The 18,125-nt window shown below is 48.5% G+C and overlaps 1 protein-coding gene across 1 annotated transcript in view; it reads right to left on the bottom strand.

Annotated features, from left to right (window-relative positions):
* P2rx3 (purinergic receptor P2X 3) overlaps window positions 1–16,353 on the bottom strand; it is a 33,911-nt gene extending 17,558 nt beyond the window's left edge. Inside the window, exons 1-8 of the mRNA XM_055600469.1 lie at window positions 16,235–16,353; window positions 8,529–8,664; window positions 8,047–8,118; window positions 7,798–7,861; window positions 7,205–7,298; window positions 6,890–6,967; window positions 6,128–6,269; window positions 5,572–5,708 (exon numbers count right to left, since the gene is read on the bottom strand). Of these exons, the coding sequence (XP_055456444.1) occupies window positions 5,572–5,708; window positions 6,128–6,269; window positions 6,890–6,967; window positions 7,205–7,298; window positions 7,798–7,861; window positions 8,047–8,118; window positions 8,529–8,664; window positions 16,235–16,353 (842 nt within the window). The remainder of the gene's footprint in view (window positions 1–5,571; window positions 5,709–6,127; window positions 6,270–6,889; window positions 6,968–7,204; window positions 7,299–7,797; window positions 7,862–8,046; window positions 8,119–8,528; window positions 8,665–16,234) is intronic.
* Window positions 16,354–18,125: the final 1,772 nt, after the last annotated feature.

Below are 18,125 nucleotides of genomic sequence, written 5' to 3'. Positions count from 1 at the left end.
TCCTGCCTCTGGGGGCCTTTCATCTGCCTGTTGTTGAGCTGTATGAGTTCTTATATTTGGATACAATTGCACTTTGTCTACCACTAATCCATAGGACCCCAGCAACTGAACTCTCAATACGCTCATTAAAAAGCTTCAAAAAACATTAAGAGATCATTTAACTATGCGGAATAGACATGGCTAGTAGTAAAAATAAAAATTTCTCTACCAAATTGCAGGTGGAGAAAGAACAGAAGCATTTAGAGATCGTACAAAAATTAGTACAGATGGAGAGAAACAAGCCTATTAGGTAAGCACTGAAGTGACCCGAGGCCACTCTGCCAGTAACGGCACCTGGCTCGTGACAAAGAAGCCGCCCTTTGAAGTGTCCTTTTGTTTGGGATTATGTCTTGGGAAGACAGATGGATGAACTTGGATGGAATAAGCTCTACACTAAGTTGCTCTCACGGTCTTACACAAATAACTTCCCCTTCGGAGCTTCTGTTTCCTCTCTAAAAGGGGACAGGTTTGTCTGGATGTGCCCAAGGGATCTTTAACACCTAAACAATCTCAAAATCAACGATTCTGCAAGCAAAGAGCTGCAGAAAGCGGGAGGTGGCGGCCTGGAAGTGAGCTGCAGAGGTAATTAGTGATGGAAGCACAGGTCTCCAGCTGCCCTTGGGTATCAGATGTGCTGCTTTAAAGCAAGGCCGGTCTTATCTGAATAATTCCACTCTCTCCAGAGCAAATGGCAACAATGGAGGGAGAGACAAATGAACCTGTTTGGGAGGCAGAGGGCCAGGCTGTGAGTTGTGCCGCTGGCATCTGCTGGTATTTTCACTTTCCTAGAACCCTGTTTTACAGCGGGGTGGAAAGTGTCAAGCACCTGTGCATGTCTCACCGAGGATTAGCAAGTGCGAGTGTCCCTAGCTTTCCTGGTTGTGGTAGACATTTTTCAAGAATATTTATTTACATCCAGGTCCCCGAATGTACCAGGTGTGAGGTGCTGGGAGAGGGAGCTCAATGAGATGCCTTTTCTCATTTACACAGTGGAGGGGTTGCAGCTTCCACCTTCCAGGGTGAGTTAGGAGTAATCAGCCAAAGCATACAGAATGCTATGCAAATGGGGTAGTGGGTGTCAGTCTTACTGATAAGTAGCTTTGTGAGATTTAAACAACAGCATAAGACCCCCATGTCATAAAGACCACAGCGTGTGCCCTCTGCTGTTATCTGAGCATTCAGAAAGATGACTCTGTGGCCACAGCACTCAGCCTGGCCTTGAGAGTCAGCACATCTACTGCTGTCTGAGAGTGGTGGTGGGGATCTGGGTAGAGGGATGGGATGGCATTTAGGCAGAATGGATGCCAGATGTCTCCCAATGGCGGTTTTTTTGGACTCTCAGGAAACCTTACCCAGGACCCATGTGGCAGTCTGGCCTCTTATGTCTGCTTCTGCTAGAAGAGTTATTTGGGACCCTCACAGGAGCCCATCCCTCTCAGGCGGCTCCCTAGATCCTGAGAATTATCCTACCACTATCCTGGGAGATCCTCTTTCCAGGCTTGTCCAAATAAACAGTCCAGGCTAATTTATTTGTTTTGAGGCAGGGACTCATAGAGGCCAGGCTGACCTTCAACTCCTTCTTTAGCCAAGGATGACCTTGAACTGGTCCTTTTGCTCCCACCTCCTGAGTGCTGGAGTTACAGGTACGGGCCTCCACTCCTGGCTTTAGGTTTGGTGTGGTTTCTTGAGCTGGGGACGGAATCCCAGGCTTGCATGCCAGGCACCCACTGTGCCAGCTGGGCTACACCCATACCCCCAATCAAAGCTCATGTAGAGCTGAGTGCATCTCGGATCCTACTGTGCCTCGATAGGGCACAGTCGCTGCACAGTCAACTGGAGATCTAGAATGCCAAACCAGCTCTTCTTCAAATGAAAGGTCCTGTTCTAAACTGCATGGTACCAGTAGTTGGGGTCTTTATAGTAATCATGGTCTTCACAAGCGTTTCTGCCAAATAAGTCATTTGGAGGACGGAAGATGTTCTAATGGCCAAACGGGAGTTATAAGTATGAAAATTTGTATTTTAGATTGATAATTTTATTAAAATATATCACTATTTTTAAGCCACCAAACAAATATCCTTTGTATTGATCTCAGTGTGATGAACTGACTGAATAAATATGCCAATTTCTTCCAGTGAGCCAAATAGTATTTTTAACCTACTTTAAAATATGTGTTGTTTCCTATGGTTTTTTAAACTCTGGAGTTGATTATGAAAGCAATTTCAATTTTTAAAAAATTCTTCTTTCCAGAGAACATACATATATATTTTAAACTATCAAATGTAAAACTTAATGGAATGGGCCATTATTGTTTAAAGCTGCAAAGTAAGGTGAAAAAAGAAAGCGGGCTATTGTGATGGTTGATCTGATTGTCAACTTGATTAGATTTAAAGCACTCCAGAAACCAATTTAAGGGCATATCTTTGAGAACTTTTCCAAAGAGATTTAACCAAGGAGTAAAGAGCTACCCTGAGTCTGGATAATAGCATTACACAGTCTGGACGGTACCGTTGCTGGACAGAGAACGTACCAAGTCAAAATGAGAAAGCCAGTGGAAGCAGCACTCACCTCTTCATTTCCTGACAGAGGATGTGGCGGGGCCGGACACCTCACACCTCCTCTGCCATGCCGTATGGATTACGCCTTCAAACCCTGAGTCAAAATAAAGCCTTCCTTCCTCAACTGCTTTTGCTAGGTACTTTGTCACAGCAATTAATGCAAAAAAATTAGTACCAGGAGCAGGGTCACTGTGGCGATAAACACAATCACGTAGGTTTCCAGGCTTTTGGAACAAGTTTGCTGGAGGAATGTAAAGAGATTGGGATTCCAGACTAGAGAAGCTCTAAAATGATGTCTGAAGAGCTTAATGGACCCCTTTGGTGCCAGGTCTACAGTGAAAGAGAACATCAAGTTCAGAAGATAAGCATGAAGTGTGCAGTATGAGGAGGAAGGAGTATAAGCAAGTTTAAAGATGGAGACGAAGCAGCTGTAGAGAATGCAGCTATAGTTGTTGAAGAAGTCAATACCATTAAAGATAAACTGGCACTATGAACTAGGACAACTAGAAAGGTACTCGGAGGTCAAGACCTCACCCATGGAAAGCTCCAACTTGTGAAAACATACATTTATTGGGGAAAAAAAGAGGTATATATTAAGAATGCCACCACCAGAACAGAGAAAAGGTATTCCTTGCCCCAAATGGCCTCATAGGAAAGTGTTTCCCCAGGGTCTTCCCCAGGCAGACAAAGGGCTATAGCTGTTGTCTAGAGGTTATGCTACACCTCAATCTGGCAGTAGAACTTAGCAGCAATGTATACGTGGCACTAGTTTTGCAGGAATGATAGATACAAGAATGAAGGAGTCACAAAAGCTAGCACGAAGGTTCTAGAAGCTGCTGAAGCTGGTAATGTGTAGTGGGGTCAGTAAGAGAGCTAGGAGGCAGTAAGAGACTGTTGCCTGAAGCTGAGAAGGTGAAGCCCAAGCTACAATGGAGACTCCAGGATATTAGTAGCGGGGAATGTTTTCCAAGAAGAACTGTGGGCATGAAGTGGAGCTGCCCGAGAGAGAGTCTGTGTGCAGAAGGCACAGAAACAAGGGAACAGCAGTTAACCCGGGGAGGTGCAGCCAGGTATTGTCATCAAGAGCTCCAGGCACAGAACTACAGGATTTGGTGTTTGCCCTGCTGTGCTCCAGTCTTCTCTGGCTGAGTCTTGATTGCTTTCTTCCCATCCTTGCTTTTTGGAATGAGAATTTTGTTTTCATGCCACTGTATATGAGAAGTATATGACTTGCAGGCTTGATTCTGTAGGGGCTCATGGCCAAGAGATTTCCCAAGTCTCATTAGAGACTGCATTTATGCTTCTGCAGTTTTGGAACTGTGTGATAATGGAGACTTGCAGAGATGAACTGAATGTGCTCTGCATTATAGAATGAACAGAGACTTTTAGGGTGAGGGGAGGAAGGCTACGGTTTAACAAGTTACACGCTGGAGATTTGCGACAGTTGATCTTGATCATAAGCGTGGCGGGACTTAGACTAAGCTAGGAGACAAACTTCTAGCCCTGGCGAGGGAGACCCGCCCTGAGTGGTCGCATCCCCCACAGGCTGGAGTCGCGAATGAGCGAAGAGCAGACCGTGAGTGGAGGTCTCACCGCTCTTGCTGCATGGGTGCCCACCATGGCAGACTGCACCCTCAGACTGGGCACCAAAACAAGCCCTTCCTGCGTTAAATTGCATTTGTCTGGTATTCTGCAAAGCGAGCAAGAAGAATCACTAATACACAGATAATGTAGCACTGGGGATGACTACAACAAAGGGAAGCTTGAGCAAGGGGTCTTTAAATGTGTCACAAGTATATTCCTCTACGTGTCTTGCCCCCTTCCCTGCCTATTTAGTTTTCTTAGCCTTTAAAGCATGTAACATTGTATACTTAATTGGGGTCCTTCCAGGGGTTGGATTTTCAGAAATTAAGGGAAGGGCTAGGGAGCTAGTTCATTTGGCAAAAGTACTCACTATGTAAGCCTGGTGACTTGAGTTCACATCCCCACAACACCTGTAACAGCCACATGCAATGGCACAAGCATCTGTAATGCCAGTGTGCCCCTACCAGGTCTTGGAGAGCAAAGGCAGGAGAATCATGGGAAGTGTGTAGGCCAGCATGCAGTAGTGAGAAAGCAGGATCCTGCCTCAGAGTAGGCAAAGAACAAGCAAAGTTTGTCCCTTGACTTCTGTACATATGCCATATCAGGAGTGTTGGCTGGCAGACAGACAGACAGACAGACACAAAAGCCAAAGCAACTGAGCAGTAGGACCCACAGGTGAATGAGCATTTCACAGATGGAACATTGATAGGGAAGAGGTCAAGGACTTGTTCAAGGCCTCGGCTGTTCTAAACAGTTCACTCTGAATTTCCTCTCTTTCCCTTTTTCCTAGTAGATAATGCCCTCAAAGTAAAAATCCTTTAGGTCTCAAAGCCACTTGGAATATCAATTAAATGATATTCAAAAGGTATCCCCCCCCCCCAAAAAAAAAAAAAAGCCCTAAAGAACTAGTGATCATTATAGTTGCTGTCTGTGAATCACAGGATTTCCTGGTTTTAGAAAGAACTGCCAAGTTACCATTTTGGAAAAAGAAACAATGCCAGATATTGTGCTTACTTTGTGGGCGTAAGAGACTTAAAAATGCAGGCACAGGCAGAGAACCGGGCTGTCTGGACATGGACGAGACACATTATATATAGATTCATGGACAGAGCTAATAGCAGCTAAAGGATTCCAGAATCGACTACTTCAGAAGACCCTGGTCTAACGACTGACCTCAGTGGATTCGTTTTAACGACAGGATTCCATACCTCACAGCACAACCCACCCACCAGGAATGTCTATTAGAAAGTCCTTCCCAAGCTTGCACTGAAACCTCATGGGGGCCAGAAGAAGGACGTGAGGCGTTTCCTTCCAAGTGTGCATTTCTGCTCGAGACAAATGTCTTTGGAGCTGCCTGTGGTCTCTGCCCTGCTTAGACAGTGGCGCTTACCTGAAGTTGTAGCCAGGAGAAACACTGCTTTTCTGAGAAACTCCATCCAGCCGAGTGAAGGAATATTTGGGGATACACTGGTCCCAGGCCTTGTCCAGGTCACACACCCAGCCGATCTTAATGCCCAGAACTCCACCCTGAATAAAGGGTCAAAACGTGAGCGTTCCCCGGTGCTTAGTCAGGGCTGAGGATTTGTAATGAGCGATTTCTTTCCCTTCTCTAGGGGGAAAGAACTTGGAAGAACTTGGAGCTTCAAGTCCCCAAGATACAACACAGGAAAGAACACTCCTGTGGTACAGCGCTTTCCTCTTCTGAGGTGAAATGGAATGATGAGAATGAGAAACCGAGGCTTGGGGAAGGAGAGGCCAGACCACTGGGGGATACATGGATGGATTCTGTTTAAGAAGGGATCCAGGGACCCGCAGGTCTGGGATGCTTCCACCAGGTGGCACCATCTTGCAGCAGCTCCTGCCCTGAAGTCTATAGGAGGGCTGAGCTTTCCAGGTGAGGGGGAGTCGGGGGGGGGGGGTGTCACAGAGAAGAGACAGGTTCTTACCGTGCGGGCAAGCTTGGCAAAATCTTGCCCAGCAAACTTAACCACATCCCCTACCCGCAAGATGGGGCAAAATGGGGCCTTTTCAGGGTGGAAGCGACACGTCTTTATGTCCTTGGCTGTCAGGTTGGGCAGCAGGTTTCCCCTGGCAAGAAAAGAGAAGAGAGATTAGGCCCAGAATTAAAAAGAGCAACGCCCAAGCTGTCTCCAGTCTTCCGGATGCTTCAGGCACTCTGCGTTCAGGTGGGGCCATCTTCCTGCACGGTCTCCCCCCCCCACCCCCCCGCTTCTCCTTCATGGTTTTGTCACCCCCACCATGTTCCATCTCTGTTCATGGCCAGTGTCTCCAAACTACCAGCCGAGAGCCTTGTGATGACTACTTGGTGCAACTCTGGCAGGCTGCTCTGCGCCTGGCTGATGGCCACCAGTGGCTATAGAATGTACGAACCAGTGCCTGGGAGCAAGCTAAGCCAAAAGCCAAAAGCCCTCTCTCTGAGGGCTGGCCGTGGGAGGGAACACTGGCAAACACTTCAGACTCCAACTGCAGGGGGCCTCGCTGTCCACAGCAGGGTAAGTGGTCTGTCCCCTGCTCCAAGCAGAACTCCATTGCCTTCAGAGCTCCAGCACAGAAAAACGGACAGAGAAAATGGCCACCTGACATCTGGGGTCGAGGCCTATTGAGGGATGGGAGCTCCAGGGAGGTGAGTAAATGGAGAGAAAGTGGGAGACCTTTATGGCTGAATGAAGGAAAAATCGGGGACTCACTTCTCAAAGTTGAAAAGCGGGAAACGGATGCTGTTCTTGATGAAAATAGTGAAGTTCTCAGCTTCCATCATGATAGGCCTGTGGATAAGAATGGGCCTTCAGCTCACCAGAAGAGGAGAGACAGGGGCTTTTCTCAGCAATCTTTCTTTATAGGTGTCTCTTGACAGGAGACATCTACTGGGGGCCTGGGGGAGCGACAGTGAGAGGCAGAGGGCAGGGGAGATGACCTCCTGGGGCCACATTCCTACTCCAGGAAAGACCATTATTGGGGACGCACAAAGCCCTCCGCAAGCCTGGGGATGCTCGGAGCCTTACATCTCCACAGTGTCCACCTCGGTGGGGCACCAGCCCTGGATCTCACAGGTCCTGAGAACAGAGCTGTAGTTCACGCAGCGGCCAGTGAGGATCCCTGGAGGGTGGAGAGGCATGACCATGAGGCAGCCTGCCCCTGCCCCTTTCGCCCCCCTCCCCGGACCCTGGGTCAGGCGAGCAAGGCAAGCCAACCTGCTGTGTCAACACCCCAGGACCCTCCTTCCTTGCTTCTGAGTCCGAGCTATCCCTTCTATCTGGAACACCCTTCATGAAGCTCCCTCCATCTTGCCAAGTTGTCCTTCTCTTCAGACCACTTCCAAAGCAGCTATGAGGCGCCTCTCAGAAGCAACTTTTTTTCCTCCCCTGGGGCTCCCACAGTCCTTTGTGTTTCATTAATACCACTTGCTACTCTACCCTACCCCTGCAATACCTAGACTGAACTCTGTGGGCAGGAACCATGCCACCTCTACCTCCAGCTGGGTCTGGGCACCCAGCAAACCTCAGGGGCAGGCTGGGCCCCTTTCATGGAGAATTCGCTGCCCTTGAGAGTCCTGTGAAGTTGGGGCTTGGGAGTGGGAGGAAAGGGCTGCACTCACCCCCACCCGGGATGCGCTCAGGCCCACACTGGCTGTCAGACACACAGCGGTACTTCTCCTCATTCTGTGGGAGACAGGGTCACAGGTGTATGACAGGCCCTCGCCAGCCCATCAGTTCCCACTGCCTCCCGCGAGTTCCTGTAGCTGTGGCCTCTAGCGGGTGGCAGGTCCAGTCACAGTGCCAAGGCCGGACCATGGGCACACCCCTTGCTCTGCTGCTGCTATGCTTCCTTGACCTGCTCCACTCACCTCTGGACAGAATCCTTGCATTTGATTTTCAGTAACGATCATTTTGGTGATGATGACAAAGACAGAGGTGCCCTTGGGAGGAGAAAGAAGGGAGAGAAAAAAAAGCTCAGTCCCAATTTGTGGGGCAGGAAATGACTTCCCCTCCACAAAAGATGAAGCCACAGTCTGACTGATTTGACCGAGGTGGCAGGCTAACAAGGGGAACAGCTGGTGACAAAACCAAGTCTCTGGCCACCGGGTGGCCCTTCTTGTTTCTTCCTGCATTGTTCCCCAGAACACAGGTGTGACAGGGTGGGGGTGAGAGTGGGAGTGACGGTGGGGTGGGGCAGGGGGTCCAGCTTCCTTATGTCCAACACTGCATCTTGGAGGGTGACTTCTTGTTCCCTTAACAGTACTGTAGCTACCGGCTCGGGACACCTGCCTCTTTGTCTCCATTCTGCCAGCCGTGGGCATGCACACATCCCTGCGGCGGGGCGCCATACCTGGGGTGGGGTCACATAATCGGACACGTCCATGACTCTGTTGGCATAGCGCCCGAAGCCCTTCACCTTCGTCACCACCGAGGACTCAATGGCGGTGTCCCGCACTTGGTAGGCCTTCTCGTGCAAGAAAACCCACCTGCAGCAGAAGGGCACGGTTATGGAGAAAGAGCACACAGGTTCAGGAGACAGGGGCTGGGAAGTTCTCCTTCCTGCCAACGGGAGACCGTGCTTGGCAGGGCGATGTGCTGGGGCTAGAAGCTGGTGTGAGTCCTTGGCTGGGCACTGACTCTTCATAACCACCTCCAAGGAGCACCCTTGGGTTTCTTTCCCTGGTCGTCCTCCTATGAAAACTCTTAATATCCCAGTGTGTGTGCCAGGTGGAAAGGCCAGAAGTTTTTTTTTTTTTTTTTTTTTTTTCTTCTTGGAAACAGAGTCTCACTGTGTAGCCCTGGCGGGAAGAGAACTCATTTTGTAGAACAGGCTTTCCTTGAACTCAGAGTTGAGTTCACCGTGTCTGCCTCTCAGGTGCTAGAATTAAAGATGTGTGCCACCACGCCTGGCATCGGAAGTTGATACTGAGATAGATACTCCAACATCACCTCTATTGCTGTCTGTCCAGCTTTTGTTTTTGTTTTTGTTTTTGGCCTGCTGTTCAGTGGTTGGTTAGACTGGCTGGCCAGTGAGCCTTCTAGCTACCCGCCTACACCTTCCCAGACCTAGGTTACAGATACACTCTGTTATGCCTGACGCTATCTTTAAAGGATGGCACTGGGTCGCTTGAAGGCTAGGAAAGTGCTATCAGTATTTAGCTACAGTCCCAGCTTACCTGTGATTCACACATTTAAAGATGCAGTGGCTTAAAAGGGAGAGAGAGAGGAGAGAGACTGAGAGGGAGAGAGCACTGGATGGCGGTGGCCTTTCATCCCAGAGCCCAGCCTGGTCTACAGAGTGAGTTACAGGGAGAGCTACACAGAGAAACCCTGTCTCAAAAAAAAAAAAAAAAAAAAAAAAAAGTTATTGTTTTATTCCTAAGAAATGTTTACCCTCTTGTGCCCTTGGCACAGCCAAGAGTAATTACTGCTGATACAGAGGTCCCTCTCTAGCAGGCAGCAAGGAAAAGACAGAAAGCCTCCGGCCCTTCCCAAGCATTAGTCATAGTTGTGCCCTGTGTGCCAGGGACACAGCCGTCATTCCAGAAAGAACCTGGTGAAAGGCCCTGGGAGCAGGGTACTTGGCCACGGGTGAGCTGAGAGAGTAGGAAGGAGGGGGCGCGGGCAGTGTCTGTGCCTCTGCTGGGAGGCAGCCCTTTTGGGGAGGCCGGCTGCTGATCTTATTCCTTGCACTGTGCTGCCACCTAGTGGTCATTACCTGTCTCCCTTAGTTTTAAGCCATTATGGGACCAAATGACCCTCCCAGACCTCCCTGGCAGCAGGGAGGACCTCACACTGCACATCTGTGAAGGCCTGTCTCCCGTGTGAAACAAGCCACCACAGCCCTCAGGATTCAAGACACTCAGTTCCTGGACCTGTTCCAGCCTGACACATGGAGACATTTGGGCCTGGTGGTTACCCTCTTATTCTACAGGTGAGAAAATGTGTCAAATAGGTTTGACAAAAGATGCACAGTCTATACAAGAAACTAGTAATACAATAAATTTTGTTAGCGTCATCATTATCATAATCATTATCACTACTATAGTGTTTTACTGCGGTCCTGAGGATGGAACCCAGGGCAAATGCTAGGCAAGCCCACTACCTCCGAGCTCTGCTCCTAAGCCCTCCTGATCTTATCTGACCACAGCTTGGCAGAGAGAACTTGTGGCAGCTGGCGCAACCAGACAGCATACTTTGGAATGGCTGGGTTAGCACCATCTTCTGCCTCCACCAAAGGCTGGGAAACCACATCAGGAGAAGATGACGGAAGGGATCGGAGGCAGAGGAGCTCAGGAAACCTCTGGCTGTGGGTGCTCCTGCCAGGACAGCTGGGAGGCCATACCTGGGCTGGCCTGAGGCATCTAAGGAGCAGCAGGGTGTCCGGCCCAGGGCCTCTTGGCCGTGCACCGCTGCTTCAGAAGGTGGTGGCTCCCACGCAGCTGTTAAGAGTGGGAGCTTGCTGCTCCGTGTGTGTGTGTATGCTCAGACATTTTTTGTGGCTGGAGGTTGGACTGTGTGGCCCTTGAGGTCCCTATATTACTAGAAGATGCACAGGAAAAGGCTTTAAGGACACCCATGGAGGTAGAGTCACGTGTACGAAAGACACAGACTTGAAAGTAGAGGCTGATCTTTGCATGTGTGTGCTCTTTGGTCGGTGAGTGGTTCAGTGCCATTCCCATAAACAAGGTGTCTCTTACTGAAATTCTTTTTCCTTTACACTTATTCTTATGGTGTGTGTGTGTCTGTTTGTGTGTAATTGCTCAGGAGCTACCTACCTTTAATTATTTAATAATTATTGGGAGTGGAGGTCAGAGGACAACCTGTGGGAGCCAGTTCTCTCCTTGTATTCTGTGAGTCTTGGTGAATGAACTCAGGTTTTCAGGCTTGGTGGAAGATAGCTTTACATATAGGCCCTCTTACAAGCCTAACCATCCATCCACCCGTCCATCCTCCCAATCATTGCTCCATCCATTCACCCACCCATCCTCTCATCCATCCACTGACCAACCCAATTACCCACCCATTTTCTCATCCATCTATCCATCTACCCACCCACCCATGTCTTAGACGAGGCCTCTCACTTTTACCCAGAACTCACCAACTAAGCTATACTGACTGGTCAGCAAATCCCAGAGATCCACTTGTTTGCATTTCTCCAGTGCCAGGATTTGAAACACATGCCATGGCTTTTCCACACAAGTCCTGAGAATTGAACTCAAGTCCTTGTGCCTGAAAGGACTTTACCCATTCCGCCATCTTCCCAGTGACTCTGTTCTAACTTTTCATTGGCAAGTAATCCTTGTCTGTATCTGTGGGGCACAATGTGAATGTTGTGGTACATGTATACATGACAGAATGAGCAGAATGAGTCTATTAAACTAATTAGCATAACCATCTCACAGTTATATGCTTCTTTTTTTGTAGCATCATCTACTTGGATTCTGAATGCTTTCCTGCATGAGAGAAAGAGGGTGGAGTCACAGCTCTGCCAAATGGCTTCAGACCTGTTACCTGCTTTACCGTGGCTGCCTTGTAGCGGGTGAGTTGACTAATGCTCCATTAAGCATCGGCCACACGCTTGTGAAACGTTCTGAGTGCCACGCCTTTCAGGAGTCTGCAGCGCTGTTAGCTTTACCGTTCGCTCTTGTAATGATTTTCCTTTTTTTATTTTTTGAAGGGGAGGAATTTCATTAAGGTCCCATTCACCATGTTATATTCTAACAGAGAGGAAGGCAGAATCTTGTTACAGAATCCATGGAAGGTGATCTGAAAGAGCACCATCAGCTCATGGCCTCATGCCCTCTGGAATGACGGGGAATGAGGTCTGGGGCCGACTCCCTGGTTCAGCCAAGATGATGGCTGCTGCTGAACATTCACCAGAAAGTGCTCCATGAGCACGGTCATCAGATGACATGTTTTTTGCTTTTGAACTTTAAAAAAAAATGGTTCTTTGAGGCCAGTGCCCTGTCCTTAAAGTCAGGGTACATTTGTAGATGCAAAGAATGCCCAGAGTGTCATATCATACAACCAACACTATGACACTGTTGACCTCTTCCATAAAGCCTTAATAATTCGACAGCTGTGTTCTGAGTATTATGACACACACAGAGAAACAGACAGAGAAGGACACACACTTTCTCAGAGTCACACAGCTGGCAAGCAGGTTCCAGACAGGGTGACATGCTCTGGATCACCCCCAGCCATCCCACTGTGGGTCTCTCACTCTGTCTTGGGTCAGGCCCTGCTTCACTGACAGAAGAGCATCCCTTACCTCAGGAAGGTCTCAGGAAGAAGGGGTGTGGGGTGGAGAAGCATTAACCAGTCTCCTCCTTCTCTTCCTTTAAGACTCCTTGTATGCCCAGTAGGGAGGAGAGGCCACATTAGTATTCTCTCTGAGTTAACAAATGGAAGAATTTCAGTCGCCCCAAGGGGCTGAGGACGTCATAAGGGTAGCTAGCAATGGAAGGTGCAGAGATGCTTCATTTCCAGAACAGAGGGGCTAAGGCTGTCTCTAGAGGCCAGGACTTAGGAGATGGAGCAGGACTGAGCCTCTGATTCTTGGCATTTACTCTGCTGCTCTGACTTCTTTTTTCTTCCTCACATTTCTGGTTTATTATTTATAGAGCGGAAGGCGGTGGCAGCTCCTTGGCAGGTGGGATGTGCAGGAAAGAGGCCCAACACCCTCCCGTCTATACCCAGGGAGTCAAGGAGGAGGAGGCCAGGGAGTGGGTGTGAAATGTGTGTGTTGTGTGTGTCAGAGGAAAGGGGTCTCTTAGGAAGGTGTGAGCTGGGCAGAGGGAAAGAGGGAGGCATGGCAGAGGGTCCAGGAGCAGCAGTACTTCCCACGTATAACTAAGGAAGGGCACGTGGCACGTGCCATCCCAGAACACCCTGGCAGGAGGCACCTCACACCCATTTCCTAGACTCACAGGTCTGCATCAAGGTGGTATCAAAGCAAGGATGTCAGACCAGGTAGTTCAAGGCTGAGGCTGTGGTGTAGGGAGAAGCAGGCACCCATGGCTGTCAGCCCCCTTCGTATCTGGGGGATGAAGGGTTCCAACTGATCCTACGAGCATGTCACCTAGTGTGCCGACAAGGAGCTCGGGTGTTCCCCGCCTCTGGTACACCCCTCTGGGTGAAGTGGTGGCACCCACAGCACGTAACTGAGGCTAGAACCCCGACGCTTGGGTGTGTACCGCTGTGTGTGTAGAGGAGTCCTTGGTTCATGTTACACCCGTCCTAGGTGACCAGGGAAAAGAGTCGGGTATTAGTGAAGTGCCAACAGCAGAGCATAAAACATCCTTTCAAGGGGCAGACAGGCTAGTTGGCTCAGTGCATAGAGGGATGCCAAGTGTGAGGACAGGAGTTCCATCTTTGGAACTCACATGCTGAAGGAGAGAAGTGCACCCTGCCCCCCGTTCTCTGACCTCTACACATACCCAAGCACTACCCCCCCACAAAATGAATAAAATAAAATGGAAAAAACCCCTTTCAAATTCTACTGAGTCTAGGTAGTTTTCTCTCCTTCAGGCTTTCCCACGTCCACTCCTACTCACTTTACTCCGTGGGCACAGCAGACAGCTCAGAGCTGACTGTGCTTCTCTTCCTCAGCCTCAGCCACACACATGGGTTGAACTGTGCCAGTAACTTCCTTCTCAGCCTTTACTCTGCCTTGAAAACAAAAGCTCTCTCGTAGGACGCCAGGTCTGACCTCTGCTTCCAGGGATCTTTCTACACTCCAGCCTCTACTCGCAGAAACTTCCTTTCTTCCTTCCACAGACCAGGCTCTTTCCCTCCACAGAAGTGGGCACTTTGCCTTGGGACTTCTTCCTTCCTTTTGCTCATCTGGTTGCTTCTACTCATCCTTCAGAACCTGGGTTGGATAAGGCATTTCCAGAAAACTCCTCTCACGAAGCTAAGGGCTTCTACAGTGGCAGTACTTTTGGTATTGTGCATATGCTAGACACAGTTAAAACTTTGCATTTGTTTGTGAGGATCGCTGGATTAATATCCACTTCCTGCCACAGAAATGGGCATGACACTCACAGGATAAAGACCCTGTCTGCTTTTGTCCAGTGCACAGTAATGCCTGGCATGGAGGGATGCTTGATGCACGTTTGCTAAATTAACCACAATGGATTCATGGAGTCACATGGTGTTTAGGCTCCTATAAACAGAGATGGGCTTGGGCCAGAGGGCTGGGCTGTCAAGTGTGCTGATGTAACTGCAAGCACTGGTCTACGGGGAGCTGTCAGGCTTCGAGATGGATGGGGTTGCGTATGAAGACGCCAAAGAGCCTCTCTCATGCTCCCATGAGCAGGCTGGATCAAGGCCTCAGCACTGGTGGATTCAATCTGATCCTGATGAGGGGCAGCCAAGGGCAGTGCAGGGCTAAGGGAGGGGGCTAGTCCAGGAGAGGGCTGTCTCTGTCTTCCATCAATGTCCGCCTGAAGCCAGGAGAGCCAGGCCAGGTTAGGAATGTGCTGAAAAAGCTCCTGGATTCATTTGGACCAATATACCATCCTGTGGCTATCAACATCAAGCAAGGAATATACACGCAAGCACAGAATGCTTCAGAGCCAACTCTGAGGCTGAGGAGATAGCTCAGTGGGAAGAGCGATCGCCTACTATGCACAGAGCCCCGGGTTCAACCCGCCATAACCTGGATGTGGTGGCCCACACCTGCAATTTTAGTGCCAGGATTAAGAATTCAAGGACATCTTAACCTTCGTAGTAAGTTCAAGGCAAGCCTTAGATAGACAAGACTGTCTTAAAAAACAAAAACTAAGCAAACTAGCCAACCAAAAAGAAACCAGTTTTGAGCCAAATTTGAAGAAAGGGACATGGAACATTTCTAAATACCTCCCTCAAAACTTCAATATAGGAAAGTAGTTTCAAGGCCATTTAATCCTACTCCATAGCTTGAATGCCTTCCGATGTCTGATACCAAAGCCTACAGAATCTCATCAAACCCATGAAACAAAAATTACTTTTAAAAAACCACACCTGCCCATCTACCCACACATCCAACCTCTCAACACCACTCCAACCTTTCAGCTCCAGCTGCATGCACACAGGATGTATTCTTTGATTTTGCCTGAATTAACTCATGACCTAGTCAGTGGCTTTCTGTCTTTCATAAACAGACTCATTGTCTCAAGGAACAGCAAGTGACCACAGACCCACAAGCCAGGAAAGAAAACCCTTGAGGTTTTTGCCTGCATTTCCTGGTGCCAACCAGTGTGCAGAAATGACTGCAAGAAGGACAGACCTGTGTTTCTCTCCCAGCCATTGTTTGCTCAAGTTCCTTTGTATGTGTGCAGGGATGATGGTGTTTGGACCTTGCTGGTCCTTGAGCAACCCCTAGCATGAGTCTTATGATACAGTCAGGTAGAGATTAGAATTTATGCTTTCAGCAATGGATATCACTTCTGCCTTCTTGGAAGAGCCCCACACTAAGTCAGAAAAGGCACTTTTCTCTTTGGCCCCTCTGTCCTTGAGTGTGTTTGTACCTCTCTCTCCCTCCTTTGTCCTACTCTCCAAGAGCAAGGATCTCTTGCTTTTTTAACCTCTCACCATCTAGCCCATGGAAGAAAGGAATTCCTAACTCTAACTTAAAGCCAGTGTTCTCCTTTCCTCCCAGCTGGCTCTTCCATGCAGCATTCACCCATCTCTCTGGTTTCAGAACCTTCTTCCTGTGTTCTTTTCTCTGTCTGAGACTCCAAAGACTCAGTTGAGGTGAAAGAAAAAAAATGTGTGGAAGGGTCTACCATTCTTTTTTTTTTTTTTTTTTTTTTCTTTTGGCTTGGGAAGATGGATCATGTGGGTCCTTTCCTGCCCAGGGAATATACCCATATCTTTGGACAAGTTACTGTGCAAAATAATCCACCTGAGAACGGGTCTAGATGAGAGTGGCAGAGGCCAGTCCCGAGGATGTGGCTCCCACAAATCAAAGTGTTTCCCCAAGGAGAAAGTCTGGAAGCTGCAGCGCATTCTTGAGAGAGAGAGGGAAGGACATCAGCAAGCCCTCCTTTCCCGGGACCATGGACTCACCCCACAAAGTAGGAGATAATCAGCAGCTGGACAGCTCGGTTGATGATCCCAATGGTCCAGCTTTTCACCACCACCGACTTGGTAGTCTCGTAGGTGAAGAAGTCTGATATACAGTTCATACTGCAAAAGTGCTCACAGCCACTCGGAAGGGCTGTGGATGGCAGCCCAAGGAGGATCTCTGGACTGGGAGACAGAGATTAAGGCCTGGAGTGGGCAGCCGCTTAGTGGGGCTTGAGGAAGAAAGCCAGTTCCTGTAAGCCAGGCAACTGTAGCCCAGTGCCTAGTCTCTTTCTCCTCTTGACATTCTGGCTGCTAACAGTCCAGGGCCAGGGCGGAGGACCACCTTTTTATTCGTCTCCGCTCCACTCCCCTGTGATGTCACAGCAGGGGTGGGGTCTCTAATCTCGGGCTCCAGATTGCCTGGGATGCAGCTGGCTATGGCCCTCTGGGACTCATGTTTTATCTGCACTCTGTCTACTGTTTCTATTCTGTTCTCTTATGCTGTGTCTCTACCACAGCTTGCCAGCTGCTTCGTATTCTCCAAAGCCCCCTCTAACGGCCCATTCCTGAGTTAGCGCATTTGCCTAAGCCAAGAATTCCACTTTGAGTGTCTGCTTATTTCTACCTAATAGCACAAATGGGGAGAAAGGGTTCTTGAAAATCCTAAGTCTTCTGGGAGGAAGAGTTACACATTTTCTACCATCCTCTCCTTTCTGCCCTCCAGAATCTCACTGTTGCCCAACTAGTCTCAAACTTGCTGTGTTGCTATTTTTCAAACTCACAATCCTTCTGCCCTCGTCTCAGAGTGCCGTGATTACAGGTTTTACTACTACAAAGTGGAAAGTCACTTATTTCTAACTCCAGTTGACAGCAGGGGTTGAAACTCTTCTGGTTGTACAGAAATTACCAAAATTCCTCTCTTTTACCCTAAGGTTATTCAAATCTTTTGTTAAGGTATGTGCCCCTGAAAGGCTGGTTTAGTCATCTTCAATAGTTTCCACAAATCCTAGAAATGTGCTGCATTAACAATAGGTTCTCATTTTTTACAATTTATTTATTTTATATCCTGATTGTGTTCCCCTCTTTCCTCTGTGGCCTGGCAAGGCCTCATTGCCAGGGTAAAATGATCAAAGAGAAGGCAACTGAGTTCATGACAGGGGCTACAGAGGAAGCCCCTGATTCCCTTACTTGGAAACTGAGATGAGAAAAAATAAAATTAAATTAAATTAAAAAGTGTTTTTATGGGGGAGGAGGGGATGTAAAGACAAGACTGGGAGGAGAGGAGGGAGGGGGCTGAGGTCAGGTTGAAAAGTGAGTACATAAAATTTAAAATGTTTTTACATTTAAAAACAAACGAACAAAAAAACCAATAGGTTCTCATTACATATCTTAAGCGCAGTGCTAAACAGTGCTTGCAATAGCAGTATTTAACCCGGTGGTTAAAGCCACAAGTACTGGATGACAAGAATGCACTTTGACTATCTCATATTTTATGAGTTAGCAAGCCAGGGAAACTGTGAGTTTAAATATCCTTTCTTTATGCAGGGCATATGCTAGTAATCACTATAAACCTTGGACCCTTGTAATTATGATAAAAGGTTGATGTTAAAAAAATTTAATTTCTAGGTTCCGTCTTTGATGCCAATGCAGTGACAGCCTGGGCAAATCTTCCGTGTCTAATTTTTCTCATCTGCAAAATGAGGAAAGGAGGGAGAAACAAAAGCATCTCTTTCAGATCTGGCTTCAAATTTTGCAAGATGCTCTCTGGTGCTATGTGAGGCCATCCGGGCCTCTGCCAACTGAGGCTGATGTGATTTCAAGTAAGTTCTAGCTCAAAGGTAAATCTGACACCAGCACTTGAACTTAATGCAGCCATCTGCTAGGCTCTTCC

This window comes from Psammomys obesus, unplaced genomic scaffold (genome assembly GCF_907164565.1).
Source record: "Psammomys obesus unplaced genomic scaffold, mPsaObe1.curated_primary_1811, whole genome shotgun sequence".
NCBI classification, from domain to species: domain Eukaryota; kingdom Metazoa; phylum Chordata; class Mammalia; order Rodentia; family Muridae; genus Psammomys; species Psammomys obesus.
The sequence above is the reverse complement of the archived record's forward strand: the minus strand, read 5'-3'. Positions and strand labels throughout refer to the sequence as shown.